The 21,536-nt window shown below is 53.6% G+C and overlaps 1 protein-coding gene across 1 annotated transcript in view; it reads left to right on the plus strand.

Annotated features, from left to right (window-relative positions):
• Positions 1–21,536, plus strand: part of TM9SF2 (transmembrane 9 superfamily member 2) — a 46,532-nt gene that overhangs the window by 19,837 nt on the left and 5,159 nt on the right. The window contains exons 4-13 of the mRNA XM_004614064.2: positions 1,448–1,575; positions 7,443–7,572; positions 9,097–9,221; positions 9,841–9,952; positions 12,768–12,847; positions 13,911–14,019; positions 15,875–16,007; positions 16,285–16,404; positions 18,137–18,194; positions 19,705–19,864. Coding sequence (XP_004614121.2) covers positions 1,448–1,575; positions 7,443–7,572; positions 9,097–9,221; positions 9,841–9,952; positions 12,768–12,847; positions 13,911–14,019; positions 15,875–16,007; positions 16,285–16,404; positions 18,137–18,194; positions 19,705–19,864 — 1,155 coding nt within the window. The remainder of the gene's footprint in view (positions 1–1,447; positions 1,576–7,442; positions 7,573–9,096; positions 9,222–9,840; positions 9,953–12,767; positions 12,848–13,910; positions 14,020–15,874; positions 16,008–16,284; positions 16,405–18,136; positions 18,195–19,704; positions 19,865–21,536) is intronic.

Below are 21,536 nucleotides of genomic sequence, written 5' to 3' on the forward strand. Positions count from 1 at the left end.
AGCGGGCGCGGCGGGCATAATCAGATCATTTCTCCCCAGCGCTTAAGTGTGACAGATTATGATGATGATGATAAGGATTGGGGTCACACCCAGCCTGCTTACGGCTTGCTCCCGACTGTGGTCAGGGGCCACTCCTAGCAGTGCTTTGGGGGACCATTCGGAATGCTGGGGAACTTACCTCCTCATTTTGCACTCTCACGTCCATAAGGTTAAAATGTTGTGAAATGGCACGAACATTGCTGTGTGCGGGGGGGGGGGGGGGGGGGGGGTGGGCAGTGTGGCCAGACTGAGCTCTGTGGGGGGCGGCAGGAGGGACCCCAACCATTCCCAAGTCAGCGGCTGCTCCGCAGAGGGCTTCGGGCTTGTAGCAAATGATGTTCCCAAGAATGAATTGCCTAGAAGTGACGTAGGCACAGGTTGTAGTTTGTTTCTAACTAGAGTTTAATTTTAAAAACCATCCAGTTATGGGGCTGGAGCGATAGCACAGCGGGAAGGGAGTTTGCCTTGCATGAGGCTGACCTGGGTTCGATTCCCAGCATCCCATATGGTCCCCTGAGCACCGCCAGGGGTAATTCCTGAGTGCATGAGCCAGGAGTAACCCCTGTGCATCGCCAGGTGTGACCCAAAAAGAAAAAAAAAATAATAAAATAAAATAAAAACCATCCAGTTATGAAGTTTATAATTAGTTCAGCATACCAAAGAGCTAGGAAAATAAAGTTTTCAAACTCAACTCTACGTGGGCCCTGTCACTGTCACTGTCATCCCGTTGTCCATCAGTTTGCTAGAGCATGTTTCAGATCATACTTTACACACATGGACTTTCAGTCCTGTGCTCCAAGTTTGGACACATTGTCTCTTAACTTTGTTCTGCAAAGTTTCAACTCTGCCGTTTGTCTCAGCCTTCAAATAAACGGGAGCCTGAAAATTGACAGTGTCTCCGCATGCGGGTGAGAAGGATCCCTGGGTCTGGTTTCAGACCCCAGACCCAACTTTCCTACACCGTCACAGTCTGGGGTCTGCCATGGGGTCTGCCCTGGCGCTACACCATCCCCGGCCGCTCGCTACTGAGGAGCACGTGGGCAGACGCCGCCCCCCCTCCCCCCGTCGGCGGTGTCATTTCCTGGACAGTCTCTGGACTTCCTGTCGGCTTTACGGGGTGGGGGGCGCTCTCCCACTCTTCACTCTCAATGATGGTAAAAGGCGGGTGATCCCGGTCGACGCTGATGAAATGGTCCGTAGCCAAAGCTGTTACTCATTAAAAGAAAAACCTCGTGGCTTAAGGGTTGTAGAGAAACGAGGAGACGGAAACGTGAATCCGTGTTGAGGAACTTAAAGATGATCAGTGTCACTGGACTACAGCAGCTCATGAGACCAGTGCGCATGGTGTGGAGCGCCTGGATTCTTTCCTTTCTTCCTTAACTTGCTGTTTCGCTTTATTCTCATGCAGTTCATATTTAATAAAAAGGAGGTCTGCAAGCTTGTGTGTACAAAGACGTACCACACTGAGAAAGCCGACGACAAGCAGAAGCTGGAGTTCCTGAAGAAAAGCATGTTGCTCAACTACCAGCACCACTGGTGAGCTGCGGGCACGGGTTCCAGGCGTGTCCCTCTGCGGGGCGAAGCTCGTCTACTGCACGCACTGCCTCCTTCGTGCTGCGGAATACTGACCAGTGTAGAATGGGCAGTGGCCTCCTCGTAGAGGGTTTCTGAGGCTGACTAACGGACCTTTCCTCACTGGGGCTGCTGTGGTCCTGGTTCTGCTTGCGCACGGAGTCCCTTCTCCGTCCATCAGGAGGCGCGCACTCACGCGCTCAGGGAGGACCTGGTTCCCTTCACTTCACTCGTTCCTTTGTACTTGAGCTGTAAACCCAGGGAAAAGAGAATTAACAGTTTCTCTTTGATAAGCAGTACCTTCTTTCCAGAAGGCACACTCTGTTGTAGTCTGTTGTTTTAAACACATGTGGCGTCTACCAGTTTGTCCTGTAATCAAGAAACAGTTTACACAGTCACAGAACCATCAGCACAGTGTCTGAAAAGAGTCTCTAAGCCCACATTTCTCGAAGGCTCCGTCACTCTCCCGGATCCTTTTGCCCACAGTGGCCTGTGTCCTGTTCTTGCCTCAGAGGGGGTGAGCAGACAGTCAGCTGTCCTTCGTAGGTGTTGCATAACAAGAAGAAAACCAATTTGAAATAGTAAGATTTAGCAAATAATTTGGGTTTTTTGTTTATTTGTTTCTGGCAGAGAAAAGAATCAAACTGTATCTGTCTGAACAGTGCTTGCAACCATACCATAATACATGTATAATATAGACAATTCTACAGAAATTCAAAACTGAAAATTTACATATATACAAATAGAAATATTTTGCTCTTAAGATTTTTATTCTACAAACTGATACCAGTTTGGGCCAGAGTGATACACTGGCCGTAGGGTGTTTGCCTTGCATGCAACAAACCTGGCCTTGATCTCTGGCATCCCACGTCGTCCCCCGGGGCGATTCCTGAGTGCAGGTCCAGGAGTAACACCTGAACATCACCAGGTGTGGCCCCACAACGAAAACAAGCCAAAAAAAAGATGAGTTTTCAATTTTAATGTCTAAAATTGAGGTTCTGTGATTTACAGTACTGTGATCACAATACTGCAATTTGCAACATTGTTAATGGTTGTTAGTGATGGTTTCCACATACATATTCACCACACTTACCGCCAGGGTACCTCCCTCCCTCTGCAAGGATTCCAAAGCCCTTCTCTCTCCATCCCGCCTCTACATACTAATACATGGATTAGTTCCCTTTGGCCTAACTAATCAAGTGGTGTGACCTTGCTGCGTAATCACAGATAAGTGGGGCTGGACGGATAGCACAGCTGGACGGGCATAGCACAGCGGGTAGGGCATTTCCGGGTTCGATTCCCAGCATCCTATGGTCCCCTGAGTACCTGAGCACCGCCAGGGGTAATTCCTGAGTGCAGAGCCAGGAGCTACCCCTGTGCATTGCCAGATGTGACCAAAAAAGCAGAAAAAAAAAAGTCACTGATAAGTGAGGTCATTGTGTACCTGTCCCTTTCCTCTGTCTGATCTCACTCAGCATCAATGCCTCTAGTTCCATCCATGTCATGGCAAATTACATGACTTTGTTCTTTCTTAGAGCTGCATAGTGTTCCACTGTGTATGTATATCACAGCTTCTTGATCCTTTCATGTGTAGTGGGGTGTTTGCTTTTTTTTGGGGGGGGTCACACCCGGTGATGCACAGGGGTCACTCCTGGCTCTATATTCAGGAATTACCCCTGGTGGTGTTCAGGGGACCATATGGGATGCTGGGAATCGAACCCGGGTCGGCCTCGTGCAAGGCAAACGCCCTACCCACTGTGCTATCGCTCCTGCCCCGCGTAGTGGGGTATTTGGGTTGTTTCCGTGTCTGGGCTATTGTACTAAATGGTGATGACTACAGGTGAGCACATGCCCTTTGGAATGAATGTTTCCGTGTTTTGGAGATAGATGCCAAGAATTGGTATCACTGGGTTACGTGGCAGTTCTTTTCCAGTGTTTTGGAAGTTCATTGTCCACGTTGCACTAAGCAGTTTGTGACAAGTGTTACCAGTTGCAAACTTCAACTATTATCCTTAAAAAATAAACTGGAAAAGTGCTGATAAATAATAATTTTATAGCAGAATTATAAAAGCTTACGGTTTCCATTCTGGTTCTGCAAGCAAAATATCCAGGCTCTCAAGTCAGCCCACTGTATGTTTGGAAAATGTTGATTCACAGTGATGCATTCATCCGAAACGTTAGTTGGGTATACTTCTGTCCTTGACTTATTTCAGAAAACTTATGACTTGACCTTAAACATACGTTATAGACCCTTTAATCTTCGGGTAACCGTGAGCCTGTCGATATCTGAAAAAGCCCTGTAGACGTCTAATGTTCTCTCAGGGAGTTTCATTGTGAATGGCGTACTTTTTCTTAACCTGTGCTCTAGCCTTCTGTTTCGGCCCACACCCTGCAGTGCTCAGAGCTTCCTCCTGACTCTGGGCTCAGGGGCCCTCTGCTGTGCTGAGGATTGAACCTGGCTTGGCCACGTGTGAGGCAGGCGGCTTCTTCCTCTTCCTCTGCTCTCGGGCCTGACCCTCCCCAGCTGTGATTCTTGAGTCGGGTGGTGCTCTGTCTTTCTAATTGAACCGCTGTGAGGTAGACCATTACAGATCGGTTCGTGGGTGGGTTTCAGTCACACGGTCTCCAGCGCCCGCCCCTCCATCAGTGTGCGTTCCCAGCACCAGTGTCCCCAGGCCCCTCCGGCCACCCCCTCTCCATCCCCGGCCTACCTCTGTGGCAGGGGCTTTTCTCCTCTCTCTCTCCTCCCCTCTTGGACATTGTTGTCTGCAGTATTGATACTGATGGGTTTGTTTTATCTTTGTTTGTTTATTTGGGGGCCACACCTGGTGGTGCTCAGACTTATCCTGGCTTTGCACTCAGGACTCACTCCTGGCAGTGCTCGGGGACTCCGTGGGGTGCTGGGATAGAACCAGCTGGGCTCTGTGCAGGGCGAGCACGCTCCCCGCTGTCCTGTTACTCTGGCCCCAGTATTTTTTTTTATCTCTTTTTTGTTTTGGACAAATGTTTCAGTACTAGCACCAGAATGCTTTTCCCTTCACCTACAGGTTTGGGATTATACTCTCCTTACCTAAGTTCCCAAATCTTTGTGACAGTTTATTGATAAAGGTAGATTTCATGTCACTCATTAGGGTTCTTAAGATTCTCAGTATCATAGAACTAGTTGGTTGGACAGAAAGGGATTTTTTTAAATTTTTTTTTCTTTTTTTCTTTTTCTTTTTGGGTCACACCGGATGATGCACAGGGGTCACTCCTGGCTCTGCACTCAGGAATTACCCCTGGCAGTGCTCCCATAAGTGCTCAGACCTTATGGGATCCTGGGAATCGAACCTGGGTCGGCTGCGTACAGGGCAAACGCCCTACCCACTGTACTGTCGCTCCAGCCCCAGAAAGGGATCTTTGAAGATATTTTGTCTCATCAGAACTGAACTCCAGAGTCCAGGGAGCTGTCAGAGGGAAGTGAAAAATTCAAAACCCTCCTGAGAGAGTCAGAGTTTACATATGTTAAAATTATATGGAATAACTTAAGTGTCAGGTTCCTTTGCTTTAGGGTGTAGTTTTCTGAGTGTAATTGTGACCATATGGGATGTTTTGTTCTGATCAGAAACTGGGAATTGATTTGGGAAATGAGTTATTAGCAAGTAAAATTTATTGAAACAAGTGTTGCGAATGGAGCTGGGGGAAGACAGAGGTGATTGGTGGAAGGAGACCTCAGAGTGGGGTTTCGACGAGCCGTTAGACTTTCTGAAACCTTTCTCAACATCCCTTCCTATTCCCTCAGGTTGAAAATTTGACTTTAAAATGTGTTAAGGAGATAATTCAGATAACTACTGTTCTCACAGCCTGGTAATAATGGAAAACAGTATTCTTCCCGCTTTCTCCCAGTTATTTCTAAGCGCTTGAGGCGGTTGTCTATTTTTCATTTATTGTAGCTAAGGCAATGTGTTCACGATAGTGATGGCACTTACGGTCTTGGAGTACATGGTGACACAGTGATCTCCCCTTCCTGCGCCGTGGTGCCTCACCGCCCCGCCCACGTCCTGCCCAAGTGCCCATGGCGAGTGGGGTTGACCACATCCAGCAGTGCTCAGGGCTGACTCCTGGCACTGTGCTCAGGGATCACTCCAGGGGGCGCTCAAGGGTCATTCCTGGTGGGCTTGTGGTGTTGGGGATCGAACCCTGGTTTGAGCCACTTGCGAAACAGCGCCGTGATCCCTGTGCCTTCTGAGTTGTGACAGTTTTTAATGTTTTTCCTATTTCCAGGAAAAATACATAGATTGTGTAAACCAGGATGCATGCTTAAGATACCTCAATTGCCACTAATTGCTTTTTTTATAACTAGTGTGATAATTTTTATGTAGTACTTTCTCTGATACAGGTACCGTAAGAGACTATAATTAATATGCTGCTGGCAGATTAATTGAACTTTATCCTCTTTCTGAAATATTAAAGCAATTAACTAACTCTTTAGGCCTCTAGAAATCTGAATTATTTATTTGGTAGAGCATTACTCGGGTGCTTCTCATATTCTGTAGTCTTTTTGTGGGGACTACTAGCCTGCTGCTTCGAATAATAAGCAACTTTTAATAGTGAAGCTGTCTCTGACGTTGGGCATATTGGGTAATATTAAATGGCATTTAAATGTGACGAGGCCTGTTTTATTGGGCCATTAATGTTCACATTGGGTGCGTGGAGAGCCATAAGTTGACTTCCTAAGGCATAGATTAATTAACAAATAAAACACAGCCTGGGGTGTCGTCTCCGAATGCGGCAGCCCTGGGCGGGCCGTGCCGGGTCCGGATCTCAGGCCTGCACCAGCCCGCCCGCTGCTGCGGAGCCTGGCTCCTTGCTCTCACCCTTGTTGTGAAAATGAAGATTCTTTTTCACTGTAAATTTGAGGGAACTGCTGTTTCAGATGTGGCAGAGGCACAGTTTTAATAGAGAATATTACGGCTGTTGCTTTTTCACCTGGCCCTTGAGTGGGTCTTTCTTCTTTTTCTTCTTCATTTTTTTTTTCACCCTCTTTTGCGTTGAATTACTTTGGTAATAGAAAAACATTCTCCCCCTCATACTGTTTTATAAGCCTTCAAAGAAGGATTGAAATTGCTGTTTCGAGCTGGAGTGCCCTGCTGGAGGTGATTCATGCCCAGGTGCCTAACGACACCGTTAAATTAACAGTTGCCATAAGTTACTTGATAAAACAACTTTCCTCCATGCATTTAGAGCTTTAAAGACACTTTAATTTTCACAAAAGTTTACCAAATTTAGACACAGTGCTGTTTCTCAGGAAATACATTTGTCAGTAGGAATATATAGACATTGGAATTTCACCAACTGCTAACAGATTCTTTTTTTAATTTTTTTTATTTTATAAAGTAGTTCACAGTATTTGGTTACATTTAATATTCAAACACCAATCCACCACCATGACATCCTCCCACCACCACATTCCGGGTGTTTCCATCCCGAACCCCAACCCCCGCTCCAAAGCAGAACCGAAATAATTTAATATTTCCCTCTCAGTTTGGTTGCCTCCTGCTTTGAACCCCATCAGATGTGCGGTGCTCTTGGGCTATGGGTTGGGTGTGTCCTGTGAAGTGTCCAGGGAAAGGTTCACCTGGGGGTGAGGCTCGGCCCGAGCATGTGGAGAGCGGCCACGAGCAGGGCGGCGGGTGGGTTCTGGAGGTTTCCGGCTGCCGGGGCTGGGTCCCTTGGGGCGGGGAGGGCTCTCACCCACCCCCCTCTGGGGCGCCCTGAGTGAAACAGCTGCTAACAGATTTGAGTGGTGAGTCCAGTCGTAGCGGCGATTCCTAACCCTTTTCTGTACGAAGGATCGTGGATAACATGCCTGTGACCTGGTGCTACGACGTGGAGGACGGGCAGAAGTTCTGCAATCCCGGCTTCCCCATTGGCTGCTACATCACAGACAAAGGCCACGCCAAGGATGCCTGCGTCATTAGCGTGAGTCTGTCCGAGCTCTGCTGAGGCTCTTAGAAACCCTGCGCGGGGACTGAAGGGCCCGACTGGTTAGTCCTTGATCAGCTTTTCATTCTAATCATGTCATGGGGACATGCAGATGTTCCAGAGTATAACTGCTTAGATTGCTGATTGAACCCGATGGGCAATCTGCAGGTTTAACTCTAGAACTGAAATAGTTCAAAGTTAGTGCTGTGTTTACCGAGTACGTCTGTTACATGTCGAGCACGGTACTAATCGGCGGGACTCTGTTCTGTGCGGGAACAGAGACTCACAGAGCAAGTCTGGAGATGTCAATAGTGGAGTGCTGAGAGCAGCTCACACGCCTGTGAGACAGTGAGAGCCGGCCAGAGTGGTGACTCGGTGGTACCTACACCTGCTGAAGGCACTCACAGTTGTTTGGGTTACATAGTAGGGTGATGCTTTATGATTAAATCAGCCTGTTCGGAATAGACTCAAATCTCTTTGGCCGGGGGGACATCTCCAGCTGTGAGCTGGGTCACTCAGGGTCCCATGTGGCCCCAGGGTTTGGCCCTCCTACATGCAAAGGTCCAGATCTCTGTAACCCTCTGGGGAGTCTCCGTAACCCCGAAACCCATCTCCACATGCGTGTAACCTGGTTTGAGGCTAGCGTAGTTCGCCCAGGAAGCTGGTTCCTGTGAGAGGAGAGGCCAGGCGCCTTTGAATAATTTGGGGTTATGATTGCATCTGAAGTTTCCAACTTTCAGAAACATTACTCAGGTATGGAAAAATTCAGCATGACCCTAACATGGACATCAGTGCTGGAGATCTAGCCCAGCTCGCACACACGCACGGCACGGCTTGACCACTGAGCCACGTCCCCGCGCCCGTGATGTGTACGATTCTAAGGTTTAGTTGTGTTCTGAGAAGAACTGGGAAATATTAGAGGGATTCCTATATCGGAATGAAAACTTACATTTGAGAGTGTAATTTGTAGTCAGTTAATTTTTGACTCTTTAATAATCTAAGCCTGGCTTTCAGGGGCTGGAGAGTGCTCTAGTTACGGCACGCGCCCCGCCCGAGTCTCACCCCTGGTGTCCTGCGTCGGTCTCCACTGTGAGGAGAAATTCCTGAGTGCTGAGCCAGGGATAAAACCCTGAGCAAGTCAGACCAAAAACCAAAATCGAAAAAAAAAAAAAAAACCCCGAGACTTAAAGTATGTTTATAGGGAAGGACTAAATTTTTGTCTCAGGCTGAATTTTCCAAATTTTTGTGACTCCAGAAAGTTCTTTTTCAAAATTTTTTGTTCAATTCTCTTAAAATTCTTACTGCTTTATTTTTGTCTGGGGGGTCATAGCTGGCGGTGCCCAGGGCTTCCTCTTGCCTCTGCTCGAGGGTCACCCCCTGGGTGCTGGGCCCAGGGCAGTGCCCAGGATTCAGCCCAGCTCGGCCAGCCCCTCCTCGAGGCGCGCCCTCCGGCCCTCTTTTGACGGGTCTCTGTTAGGACGAGTCGTGATGCTGACGTCCTCACTCCCTCCTGTCCCACAGTCAGAATTCCACGAGAGAGACACTTTCTACATCTTCAACCACGTTGACATCAAAATCCACTACCACGTTGTTGAGACTGGGTCCATGGGCGCAAGACTCGTGGCTGCAAAGCTCGAACCCAAAAGGTAAGTCCCCGAGCAGGTGACGGGACGACTGTGGAGTGGGTGGGGAGCCCCTGAGGGCCTTTCCCGCTCTCCGGGGTCCCAGCATGCTCTGCTGGCTTCTCGGGTGCGTCTCACTGGGCCTCGCCCAGGGGTGGGGAGCAGGGAAACTGCAGAGGCGCCTTTCCCGCCGCCCTGCCTTCCACTGGGCCTCGCAGGGGCCCGGGAAGCTGGTCAGTGCCAGCGTGTGGCCAGCCATCGGCGCCCGCTCTGCTGGTCGTGTCTTGTCCACGACGCCTCTCAGGTGGCGCCTCCGAAGCCTTTGAGACCCGCTCGTGCAGGAGTGCTCGTGCAGGAGTGCTCGTGCTCGTGCCTCGGCGCCCTGCCGTGTCTGCAGAGCCTTCAGTGTTCCCAGGTGCCATGCATCTGAGAAGTTCGTTTCTAATTTTGAGTGATCATCTTGTGCCCCTGCACCGTAACTGAGTTTATTATTTTCTAAGGAACGTGTCACCTGCCCCTCGGGCATCCCGTGTGGGTTTGCTCCTGACTCCCAGCCCTGTGGCGAGAGGCGTCGGGAGCCTCTGACCTTCCCTGGTCCCGCACTGAGAACCTGCACCTTACCAGCCTCTCGCTGTTCCCACAGCTACAAACACACCCACGTGGACAAGCCCGACTGCACGGGACCCCCCATGGACATAAGCAACAAGGCGTCTGGCGAGATCAAGATCGCCTACACGTACTCCGTCAGCTTCCAGGTGAGCAGGCCGTGCACAGCTGACCGAAAGCAGCCATGACTGAGTTATCAGACACGCGCACTTCTCACTTGTGTGGCTTTTTGGGCCACACTCAGCGTGCTCAGGGCATACTCCCCGCTCTGCATTCCGGGATCGCTCCTGGTCAGCTCAGGGAGGCCGGGGGTCGAACCTGGTTGGCTGTGTGCAGAGCCAGCGCCCTCTCTGCTGTACTCCCGCTCTGGCCCCAAACCCTTACACTTTCTTGTTTGGTTTGGCTTTTTGGGTCACACTCAGCGATGTTCAGGAGTTAGTCCTGTCTCTCCACGGAGGAATCACTCCTGGCAGGGCTCCCCTTGGGACCCTAGGGGACGCCAGGGATTGAACCTGGAGCGGCCGTGTGCAGGGCAAGCACCCTTCCCGTTGTACTATTGCTCCGGGCCCCCACCCCTACGTTTTCACATGAGCTGGTGTGGGGACTAATTTGTCGCTGTGGCCAGGCAACGTAAACCACACTCCGAACTTCAGGGAAAGGAAATGTGAGAAATGGGGAAAATGAAGCCTGACTCAGTGTCAGCGGAACTGCTGCCAGTAAGACAGGAGGCGAAGGCCTGGTGCAGAGGACAGGGCGGGCGGGGAAAGGTCACTGGCCCAGTGCCTCGGGCCCGAGCGATAGGACAGCGGGTAGGGCAGGGCGTTTACCTTGCACGGCCGGCGACCTGGGTTCAGTCATCTCTCTGGTTCTCCACGTGGTCCCCTGAGCACCGCCAGGAGTGATTCCTGAGTGCAGAGCTAGGAGGAACCCCTGAGCATCGGTGTGGCCCTGCCTTCCCCCCCGCCAAAAAAAAAATGCAGAACAAGTATCATGAATCATGAAATCCCTGTTAATTGTCGATTTCTTGAGCGGGCTCAGTAACCTCTCCATTCGTCCTTTCCCTGAGATCTTATAAGTCTCTCTTGACTTGGCCCTCCCAACGAGGGTCAGGGGAATGGGATCCAGCTTGTTACTGACTTTAGCATATGACTACACCATGGGAAGCTTGCAAGGCTGTCCCATGTGGGCAGGAAACTCTCAAAAGCTTGCCAGTTTCTCCCAGAGGGAGAAGTAGGCTACAAGATATCGCTTCTGGGAACTCGATTTTAAGTCTCTGGGTGCTGTTGATGGAATTACACACACCTGGGTTCTTCTCCTGGTACCTTCATGCGTGAGGCCTGTCCGAACGTGTGGAGAGGGGCCTCGGGCATGGCTGTAGCTAGGTTCCGGTGGTCTTCGGCCGCTGGGAGCTCTGCTCGGGGTGGGGAGGGAAGCTGGAGCCCATCCCTTCCGAGGGACCCGGGGAAGACAGCCAGGCGTGCGGGCAAGAGACTTTTTTTTTTCTCTCAAAACAAGTAAATCATCAAAAAAAAAAAAAAAAAGATACTGGGTCTCTGGGAAAACACAAGGGTTTTTTTTTTTGTGTGTGTGTGTGGTTTTTTTTTATTGGTTTGTTTGGGGGCCATACCAGCAGTGCTCAGGGATTATTCTGGTGGTGCGCAGGGGACCATATGGGATCCGGGGTAGGACCAGGGTTGGCCCTTTGTAAGGCAAGCGCCCGATCCGCCGTCCTACCGCTCTGGCCCCCACCACTCAAGTCTGAGTAGCTGGAGCCTTTCCGTGTGACCGGTGATTCTCGGTGATTCTTGCGGAACTGGGAGGGTTTTCTTCAGGGACTTTCTTGGGCGGAAAATGAAGGTTCCTTGTCTGAGCCCCGAGGGAGCCTTCCTCCTTGGTGTGACGGCCTGGCGGGGTGGTCGCGCTCCACGCCGAGCGCTTCTGAGAGCAGCGAAATCTCCTTCCTGGGTGCCGTGAGCGGAGGGTGGGCAGCAGCTCCCAGAGCCCGCTGTGGGCCCGCTGGCCCGGCCGGTGTCTCCTGGGACAGAGACGCCACTGGAGCAAAGCAAATGATGCCGCTCATTTCCTATTTGCATTTTTAAAACATTTTGTTATGATTTAAAGCAAAACTTTTTAAAGTTCAAGTATTGGGGCGGAGAGACGGCACAGTGGGCACCTGCCCGGCACACGGCCCACCTGCTTCACTCCCCAGCACCCCATGGGCTCCCCCGAGCACCGCCAGGAGTAAGCCCTGAGCATCGCCGGGCATAGCCCAGGAACAAACAAATGAAAATAACAAGTATTAGACTTCCAGAAATCCTTTGTTGTTTTTTTCACTTACCTACTTCATTTCATTCTGATTTTCTTGGGACTTGCATAAATCTCCGCTTCCTGCATCTCAGGAAGTGGGCTGGAGCGATAGCACAGCAGATAGGGGTTTGCCTTGCACACGGCCGACCCAGGTTTGATTCCTCCATCCCTCTCGGAGAGCCCGGCAAGCTGCCGAGAGAATCCCGCCCGCACGGCAGAGCCTGGCAAGCTCCCCGTGGCATGTTCGATATGCCAAAAACAGTAACAACAAGTCTCACAATGGAGACATTACTGGTGCCCGCTCGAGCAAATTGATGAGCAACGGGACGGCAGAGCTACAGTGCTATTATTAATGAAGTTAGGATCATTGAAAGTTGCTTTTCTTGAGGGGCCGGAGGGATAGTACAGTGGGGAGGGCTTTTGCCTTGCACGCTGCTGACCCAGGTTCAATCCCCAGTATTCCACATAGTCCCCCAAGCACCGCCAGGAGTAATTCCTGAGTGCAGGGCCAGGAGTAACCACTGAGCGTTGCTGGGTGTGACCCCCTCCCCCAAAAAAGGGAAAAAGAAAATTGCTTTTGCCGATGCTGCGGGTCAGGTTCTACGAGGAGGTCTTAGAACGCTTTATGTGCTTAGTTTCTGCTTCTCGCCCCTGCAGGAAGACAAGAACATCAGGTGGGCGTCGCGGTGGGACTACATCCTGGAGTCCATGCCCCACACCCACATCCAGTGGTTCAGGTAAGAGGCCGCGCCCCCTCGAGTCGGCGTACTTGGCTCCTGGCTTTGGCGTGGCGCCGCCGCGGGTGACGGGAACCAGAGGGAGAGAAGAGCCCTTTTCTCTCTGCCCCAGGAGAATCCTCAAAGCAGTCAGGGCCTGGCTCGGAGCTTCCCTCGAATGCTGGCCGCTGTGCGGTCACACTCCTTTCCCGCTCGGCCGATCGATGCTTGTGATCTGTGACACTTGTTACATAACATTGGTTTGTCCTTGCTCCTCCCACAGGGGGTTTGCATTTATTGAGTTACTCCCACAACAGTGCTCCTAGGACATACCCAATTCCATCAGGCTCTAATAATCCTATATTGCTTTTCTCTTTCCTTTATGTCCTTTATATGGTTTAGCAATGTCCTTTTTTTTTTTTCCAGAACTACTTTTTGTTTTAAATTTATTTATTTGCCCTTTTGGGTCACACCCAGCAATGCTCGCGCGTTTTATCTGGCTCTGCACTCAGGAATTACTCCTGACGGTGCTCAGGGGACCATAAGGCATGCCGGGAACTGAACCCGGGTCTGTCACGCATAAGGCAGACGCCCTCCCCGCTGCTCTCCCTCCGGCCCCGAGCAGTGTCCTCCTTGCAGAGAGGCAGGAAGACGGCGCTGTACGGGGATGCAGCTGTGAGGAGGGGGGGAGCAGCGACAAAAGGTCCCTGACTGCTCAGCCTGGGGCTCTGTTCCTCCTCCCCCTCCCTCCTTCACTCATCCATCACCTTCGGCTGGCCGGGGGAGGCAACTCTGGGCCACCGAGCCTCCACCTGGACTCCCGGCCACTGTGCTGAGCGGAGTGTGCTCGGGGACTCTCGGGGCCCGCACAGTGGGAGTCGTGGCTGTTGAAGGATGTTGACTGCGGGCTGGGGGCCGGGCGTTTGCCGTGCGTGCAGCTGCCCCAGGTGGGATCCTCCGCACACATACAGTCTTTGCACCCCCAGGTCTAACCCCTGAGACCTTGCTGGGTGTGGCCCCAAACCACACACCTCTTCGAGAATCAAGCTACAGATAACTCTGGCTCGTGTGTCTGTCTCTACAGCATCATGAATTCCCTGGTCATCGTCCTCTTCCTGTCGGGAATGGTGGCCATGATCATGCTGCGGACGCTGCACAAGGACATCGCCAGATACAACCAGATGGACTCCACGGTGCGTGCACGGCGGGCTCGTTCTTCCAGCTGCCTTGCTTTCTTCTTGTTGTTGTTGATTTGGGTTTTGGGGCCATACCCAGCAGTGCTCAGGGGTTAGCAACTCCTAGCTCTGTGCTCAGGCGTCACTCCTGGGGGCTCCAGGAACCACGGGGGAGCCAGGGATCGAACCCGGGTCAGCAGGGCAGGTGCCCTCTCCGCTGTGCTCTCCCTGCCTTGGCTCTGTCTGGATAAAGTCTAAGGAGCCCGAGGTAGAGTTGGCGTCTCAAAAGCTGTCTTGGATTTGCATTTTCTTTTCTTTTTTTCCTTTTAATATTTTTTTTAATTTTATTTTTTATTTTTATTTTATTTATTTATTTATTTTTGCTTTTTTGGGTCACACCTGACGATGCACAGGGGTCACTCCTGGCTCATGCACTCAGGAATTACCCCTGGTGGTGCTTAGGGGACCATATGGGATGCTGGGATTTGAACCTGGGTCGGCCGCGTGCAAAGCAAAAGCCCTACCCGCTGTGCTATCACTCCAGCCCTCCTTTCAATTTTTTTTTAAAAAATCACTTTTTATTTTATTTTTTTTTGGGGGGTCACACCCAGCGATGCTCAGGGTGACTCCTGGCTCTGCACTCAGGAGTTATTCCTGACGGGGCCTTGGGGACCATATGGGATGCCGGGGACCAAACCCGGGCCAGCCACATGCAAGGCAAATGCCCTCCCTGCTGTGCCTGTGCTCCGGCCCCTCCTTTAGAGCTTTGAGGTGCCCTGGTTGGCAGTCGGGTGGGCTGAGCTGCTCCCTCGGCCAGCCTTCGCTTCCCTCCTCTTCCTCGACCACCCGCTCCTCCGTGGCAGCTCTCAGGGTCTCTTGCCCCTGCCCGTTTGCTTGAATTCTTGTTCTCAGACACGTCGAGGGTCCCCGGCCTGGGCGCTCGCTCGCTCGCTCGTGGGACCGGGGCTGGCGCTGTCTGGCGGGAGCCCTGGCTCTGCGCCTGGGCACTGCCCTCCTCCCCAGCCCTGAGCTGGTGCCAGGAGCCAAACAGACTGTTAACCCGGAGAGGGTCCGTCGCCCCCACAGGCACAGCCGGGTGTGGCCCACCGGCAAATTGAAGAAGTTTTGCCTCAGGGACGTGCCCCAGGGGCAGTGCCCTCAGGGCACAGGACTGAAAACCAGGGCCCACGTTGGACTGTGCTAGAGGCTGGACCCACCAGAACTAACTGGGTGTCACAGTGCCTTTGGGTCGGAACCAAACCAGCTCTTCTTGAGCACTGGAGCACAGTAATCCTTTAAAAAGAGTCAAGAAGGGGCCGGAGCAATAGCACAGCGGGGAGGGCATTTGCCTTGCATGTGGCCGACCTGGGTTCGATCCCCAGCATCCCGTATGGTCCCCCAAGCACTGCCAAGGGTAATTCCTGAGTGCAGAGCCAGGAGTAACCCCTGAGCATCTCTGGGTGTGACCCAAAAACAAACAAAAAAAAAAGAGTCCAAGAAGGGCCGGAGCAACAGCCCAGCAGGAGGGGCGCTTACTTTGTACCCAGATGCAGTCCCAGCACCCCCTGTGGCCCCCCCGAGCCCGCCCAGGAGTGATCCCGGGACACGAGAGCCGGGAGTAAGCCCTGAGCATCGCCCCGTGTGGCCCAGGAGCTGAAACCAAACCCCCTGGGCTCTCCTCTGGCCAAAGCCAGACTCTCGGGGCTTCGGTTCCTCGAACTGTTTCTATTGACACCATTTTTGGGCTTTAACATTTTGAAAGTGCCCGCACTGTCAGCAGTGAACAGGCCGTCTGTCTCTCTGTCTCTCTGTCTCTCTGTCTGTCTGTCCTGGTGCTCCCCCGTGATTGTCCGCGGTTCCCTCTGCCTCGCAGGAAGATGCCCAGGAGGAGTTTGGCTGGAAGCTCGTGCACGGCGACATCTTCCGGCCACCCAGGAAAGGGATGCTGCTCTCCGTCTTCCTGGGCTCGGGGACGCAGATTCTCATCATGACGTTCGTGACGCTGTGTGAGTGTGGGGGAGCGTGGCAGGCAGGCGCGGCCGGCGGCACTGCGCTTGGAACAGCACAGCGGGAGGGCACTGGCCTTGCACGCGGCTGGCCAGGGCGTGGTGACGGGGTCCTCTGAGGCCGTCCAGCCTGAGTCTGGGTGGCCTTGTGTCGGGGGGGCGGGGCTGCGTGTCTCCAGGTGTGCTTGTTTCTCGCGTCAGCCCCTGGTACAGCCCGTCCCCGTGAGCGTCTGACTTCCTGTCCTTGTCCCCGTGACCGTGACTTCCTGTCTTCCAGTCTTCGCGTGCCTGGGCTTCCTGTCCCCTGCCAACCGAGGTGCTCTGATGACCTGCGCTGTGGTCCTCTGGGTGCTGCTGGGCACGCCTGCGGGCTACGTGGCCGCCAGGTTCTACAAGTGTAAGTGAGACCCCACCGCCACTCGCACCCCTGCCCGCCCCGCCTCAGCCGGGCCTGGCACTGCGGCGGCCACCCTGGGAGCAGGGGCTGTGGGCGGGTGGGGCGCGGGGTGGGCCCGTGTTGGCGAGGAGCCCCCGGGGTCTGTGACGGGCATCGCTGTCTCTCGAGCGGTCCACTCACTGCCCGCGGGTCCTGAGACCTCGTGGGCAGGGTCTCAGGTGCCAGGCAGACGGCCGAGCTCGGGCGCCCGGGGTCCAGCAGGGGTTGCTTGTCATGAGGCAGGCCGGGCCAGCCCCGGCTCGAGGCTGCTTCTCCCGGCCTCGGCACGTCCCCCCGTCTGGACGGGGTGGGCGGTGCGTGCAGTGCGTGCGCGTCTCCGTGAGAGCCTGTGCTGAAGGGTGGTCAGAGAGGGCAGACCCCGGCCCGCGCGCTCCCCCTTTCTCACCCGGTGTGCCGCCGCTGGCTCCCCCACTTGCCCTGTCCTGCCTCCGCCGGAGTCCGGTCTACGCCCTCTCCCCTCCCCTGTGTAGGACAGCAGGGCACTGGCCGGCACAAGGACCACCCGGGCTCATCCCCCGCACCTCACACGGCCCCTGGGCCCTAACAGGAGCGACCCCCGAGTGCAGGGCCAGCAGTCGGCCCTGGGCACTGCGGTGTGGTGCCCCCGCGCCCCGACTTGCCCTCTGCCGCTCCGGCGTGTCGGCCAGGAGGACGTGGAGGGGGGTCGACGGCCTACGAACTCGCTGTTGCTGCCGGGTGTCGGCAAAGGCTTCTTGACACTTTATTAGACTTGAATTAAATTCAGATGTGGTTTCTCAAGTCTCTTACCGGAGACAGTTGGGGGTTCAGATTGTATGTAAAGGGTTGGCCCCCCTCTCCCGCCCTTTTTTCTTTTATCTTTTTCAAGGCAAGTGGTACTTACCCAGGCTTCAGCCATGCTAAAACTTTTGTTTTGGGTTTTTTTCCAAAAGCCAAAACTGATTGCCGCTCTGGGCCAGTTTCACCTTCAGCCCCAGAACCGAGAGTTCCTCTCCCTTGGCCCGGAGCACGGCACAGGCGTGTCCTCCGCCTGTTTGTGTGAGGAACGGGGAACGCCAGGAACTGTCGTCTCGGGGTCTGACGTTCTGGTGTCAGACACTGTCACCCTCACGACTGCAGACACCAGTACTGGGGGACCTTGCCCATCTGGGGTCACCGTGGAAGGGTCCCGGCCACATGCCAGGTTTTCCGTTCCATGACGTTTCCGCCAGCGGCTCGTCTCCGTCCACTGCTGCTGATGGAAACTGCCTGAGAATGTTCCGTTTGTTGCCGTAACCCGCAGGCAGAGTGAAAGGCAGAGTGGGCCTGGCCTCGGGGCTCCTGGACAGGTTTCCGTTATGCCACGGTGAGGTCCTTCCGGTTGGCCTGCCGGGAGCGCCTCAGGTGGCCATGGCGTGGCCAGGTGGGGGCACCATGGCCTTGCAGCCTGCAGGAGGGCTTGTCCAGTCCCACCCTGGGGCTCCTTGGGGTGGGCCGGAGTGACAGGACAGTGAGAGCACTTGCCTTGTACGCGGCCCACCTGGGTTCCATCACTGGCACCCCATAGCGTCCCCTGAGCACCACCAATAGTGACTCCTGAATGCAGAGCCGGGAGTGGCCCCTGAGCATCGCCAGTGTGGCTCGGAAACCAAAAAAAAAAAAAAAAATCTTTGGGTTGTTCTGTGTATTTCACTGCTTTTGTTTTCCTTCACAGCCTTTGGAGGAGAAAAGTGGAAAACGAACGTTTTATTGACATCATTCCTTTGTCCTGGGTAAGTGGAAGTTTCTGTCATGGCGTATCATATTTTTTTCTCTCCCCAAGATTTTCAGTCACATGCTTAACCCACGCCTTTAAACCACGCTCCTGAGAAAAATCTAATTTTTTAAAAAAGAGTGGAGGGCAGAAGAGATGGCACAGGGTGAAGGCACAGGCCTTTCTTAGCGCCAGCTCACTTTCGTCCCCTGGGACCGGGCGAGTCCCCCAGGCACTGCCAGGATGGACCCAGGAACAGAGCCAGGAGTACACCTACAGGTGTGGCCCTCCCAACATGAACAAGAGTGGAGGGAGTCTTAACACTTGCAGAGTAACTGCCATATGCCTTCTCTGGGGGGGGAGAAGGTCTGTTTCTTCCTGTGTAGAAGTTGGCCTGTTATTTTGTTAATTTTTTTTCCTGTTTCTTTGTTCTTTTAATTGAATCACCATGAATTACAGAGTTACAGTGTCCTTCCTGATTGAGGTTCAGGGGTAGCGCATTCCAGCACACTCCCTTTACCTGTCTGGCCTGTCCTTTTGCCGGGCTGCGGTCAAGGTTCTGACCGAGGGGCCGGAGCCGTAGTCCAGCGGGGAGGGCGTTTGCCTTGCATGTCGCCAGCCCCGGTTTGGTCCCCGGCACCCCAAGTGGTCCCCCAAGCACCGCCAGGAGTCATTGCTGACTGCAGAGCCGGGAGTACACCCTGAGCACCACAGGGTGTGGCAAAAAAAGCAAAAAAAAAAAAGAAAGAAAAGAAAAGGCCTGGACCTCTGGACAGGATGGCCCCAGCCAGCACGTCACTGAGCAGGGGCCTCCCTCCTCTGTGGGCTTCACAGAGTTTACCCCTTTCGAAAGAGTTGCTGCTGCTTTCAAATTTCTGGTCGTCCCTGTCCTAGTAAACCCTCTCATCCCGCCCATGAAAGCAGGTGCTCGCCGGTGGAGTGCTCAAGAGCCGGCCGAAGGGAGGCGGGAGGGGGAATTGGCTTCACCAGGGAAAGAAGCGTCCTCGCTTACTCACGTCTGCCACGGCCTTTTCTGTCAAAGAACACCTGGTAGGGCGAGTGTAGTAGGTACAGCAAGTGCCTTCGATAGTAGTAACTTTGTTCCTGGATTTAAAAAGGAATTTAGAGGCGAGAGAGAGGCTTCCTTATAGCAGTACCAATCTCGTCTTTAATTCAAGACCTGCATTCTTTTTTCCTTGTCTCTATTCTCTTGGTTTTCAGCCCACAGCCCACGTAGCTGTGACTCCCCTGTGGAGATTCCCTAAGGACTTGGCAGCCCGCGGGAAGAGCGCGTGGCGGGTGGAAACCCAAACAGCAGTAGCCCGAGGGTGCTGGGAGCCCTGTGGGGGGGCACGGGGCGGATTCCAGCAGCACGGCTGGCCGCTCCGGGCGGGTCTGCGCTCACACCTGCATCCCGAGCGCGCTGTCAGTCACTGGTAGGTCTGTAGGTGCGAGTGTTGGGGACGCGTCTGCTGCTGCCGTGGGCGGGGCCGGGCAGAGTTTCACCCGGAACCTGTCGTGTCTTTCAGCATCATGTTCGCCGACTTCTTCATCATAAACCTGATCCTCTGGGGCGAGGGCTCCTCGGCAGCCATCCCCTTCGGCACGCTGGTGGCCATCCTGGCCCTGTGGTTCTGCATCTCGGTGCCCCTGACCTTCATCGGTGCCTACTTTGGCTTCAAGAAGAACGTAAGTGGAGAGGGAAGGCCGCCTCTTTCAAGGGACATCCCCGTGGTGGGAGAGAGCGTCTGCCGTCGGAGGGATGAGACGCGATGGGGTTGGGGGGGGCAGTAGTCCAGAGGGGAGGGCCTGGCCTTGCACGTGGCCAGCCCGGGTCCCTCCCTGGCGCCCCGTCTGGTCCCCAGGCACCACCGGGAGCGATTCCTGAGTGCAGAGCCGGGAGTACACCCTGAGCATCACCCCGTGTGCCCCCCAGAAGAAGGAAAACATGACCTAAACTTGCCACGTAGGGTCTGAGTTTTGTAGAGACTTCTGAGTTTGATGGCAGGCGTTCTGAAAATACTAACGACCTCAAAGTGTGGACGAGAGACCAGAGATGTAAACTTAGATCTCAGAAGCTCTCGACTTAGTAACTGGTAACGAACAATGTCACTTACTTACTTATTTAATCTGAAAAAATGGCACGCAGGGTTTTGTCTTAGCAGTGTGCCTCTCTCCAGTGACAGTAATAAGGAAGCCTGGAATATGGGTTCGAATATAAGAAGACTAACTTGATGCAGCAAAAGTACCAAGTTTTCTGGGTGCTTTGTTTTGGGGCCACACCTGGTGGCACTCGGGCCTTCCTCCTGGCTCTGCACTCAGGGTCCCTCCTGGAGGGGCTAAGAGGACCCTGAGGGGTGCCCGGGGTCGAACCAGCGCCCTCCCTGCTGCTCTCTCTCTCTGGCCCTCACCTCAGAACTTTTCGTTAGCAGCCTTGGGAGTGAATGATGTAGTTTCTCCTGCTGCAGTTTGACTTAAGGAGGCCGTAATCAAGGCTCAGCTTCTCTCCCCTCCCGGCTCCCTCGTCCGTCCTGCCTCTCGTCTCCCTGAGGCCAGAGAGAGGAGGATAATCCTTCCTGTATTCCCGTCACTTCCTAGTTCTTCTCTGGAAGTGTCCGCCCGCGCTTCCGAGAAGCGGCGCCGAGGGAGGGCCTGGGTGCCCGCTCCCTGCGTCCCCCCGCCGGGCGGCTCTGGGCCTCACCTCTCGTCAGGGTTTTGCTTAATTTATAATAAAAATCCATGTTGCATAAATGGCAACAGAACAGTCTTCGGGATTTTTTTTTTTTCTTTTTGGGTCACACCCGGCGATGCACAGGGGTTACTCCTGGCTCTGCACTCAGGAATTACTCCTGGCGGTGCTCAGGGGACCATATGGGATGCTGGGAATCGAACCCGGGTCAGTCGCGTGCAAGGAAACGCCCTACCCGCTGTGCTATCACTCCAGCTCTCGGGATCTTTTTAATTACATAGATTTAGTAAGTATTTGAAATTCCCAAATGTACCAGTTAAAAAAAATCTAAAAATGGGGACTGGAGAGATAGCACAGCGGATAGGGCATTTGCCTTGCACGTGACTGACCCGGGTTCGATCCCCAGCATCCCGTATGGTCCCCTGAGCACCACCAGGGGTAATTCCTGTGTGCAGAGCCAGGAGTGACCCCTGTGCATCACCGGGTGTGACCCAAAAAGCAAAAAAAATAAAATAAAAATTAAAAATCTAAAAATGGACGAACAATATCTGTTTTTCTACCTGTGGACACACGCTCTCAAGGAAGAATGCCAGATTTTAACGTGTCATCACAGAAGCAGGGGAACCTGGTTATGGACTTTCCCCGCCAAGCACGTTTCTGCACGTGTGCCCT

Source organism: Sorex araneus, chromosome 1 (assembly GCF_027595985.1).
Source record: "Sorex araneus isolate mSorAra2 chromosome 1, mSorAra2.pri, whole genome shotgun sequence".
In the NCBI taxonomy this organism is placed as follows: Eukaryota; Metazoa; Chordata; class Mammalia; order Eulipotyphla; family Soricidae; genus Sorex; species Sorex araneus.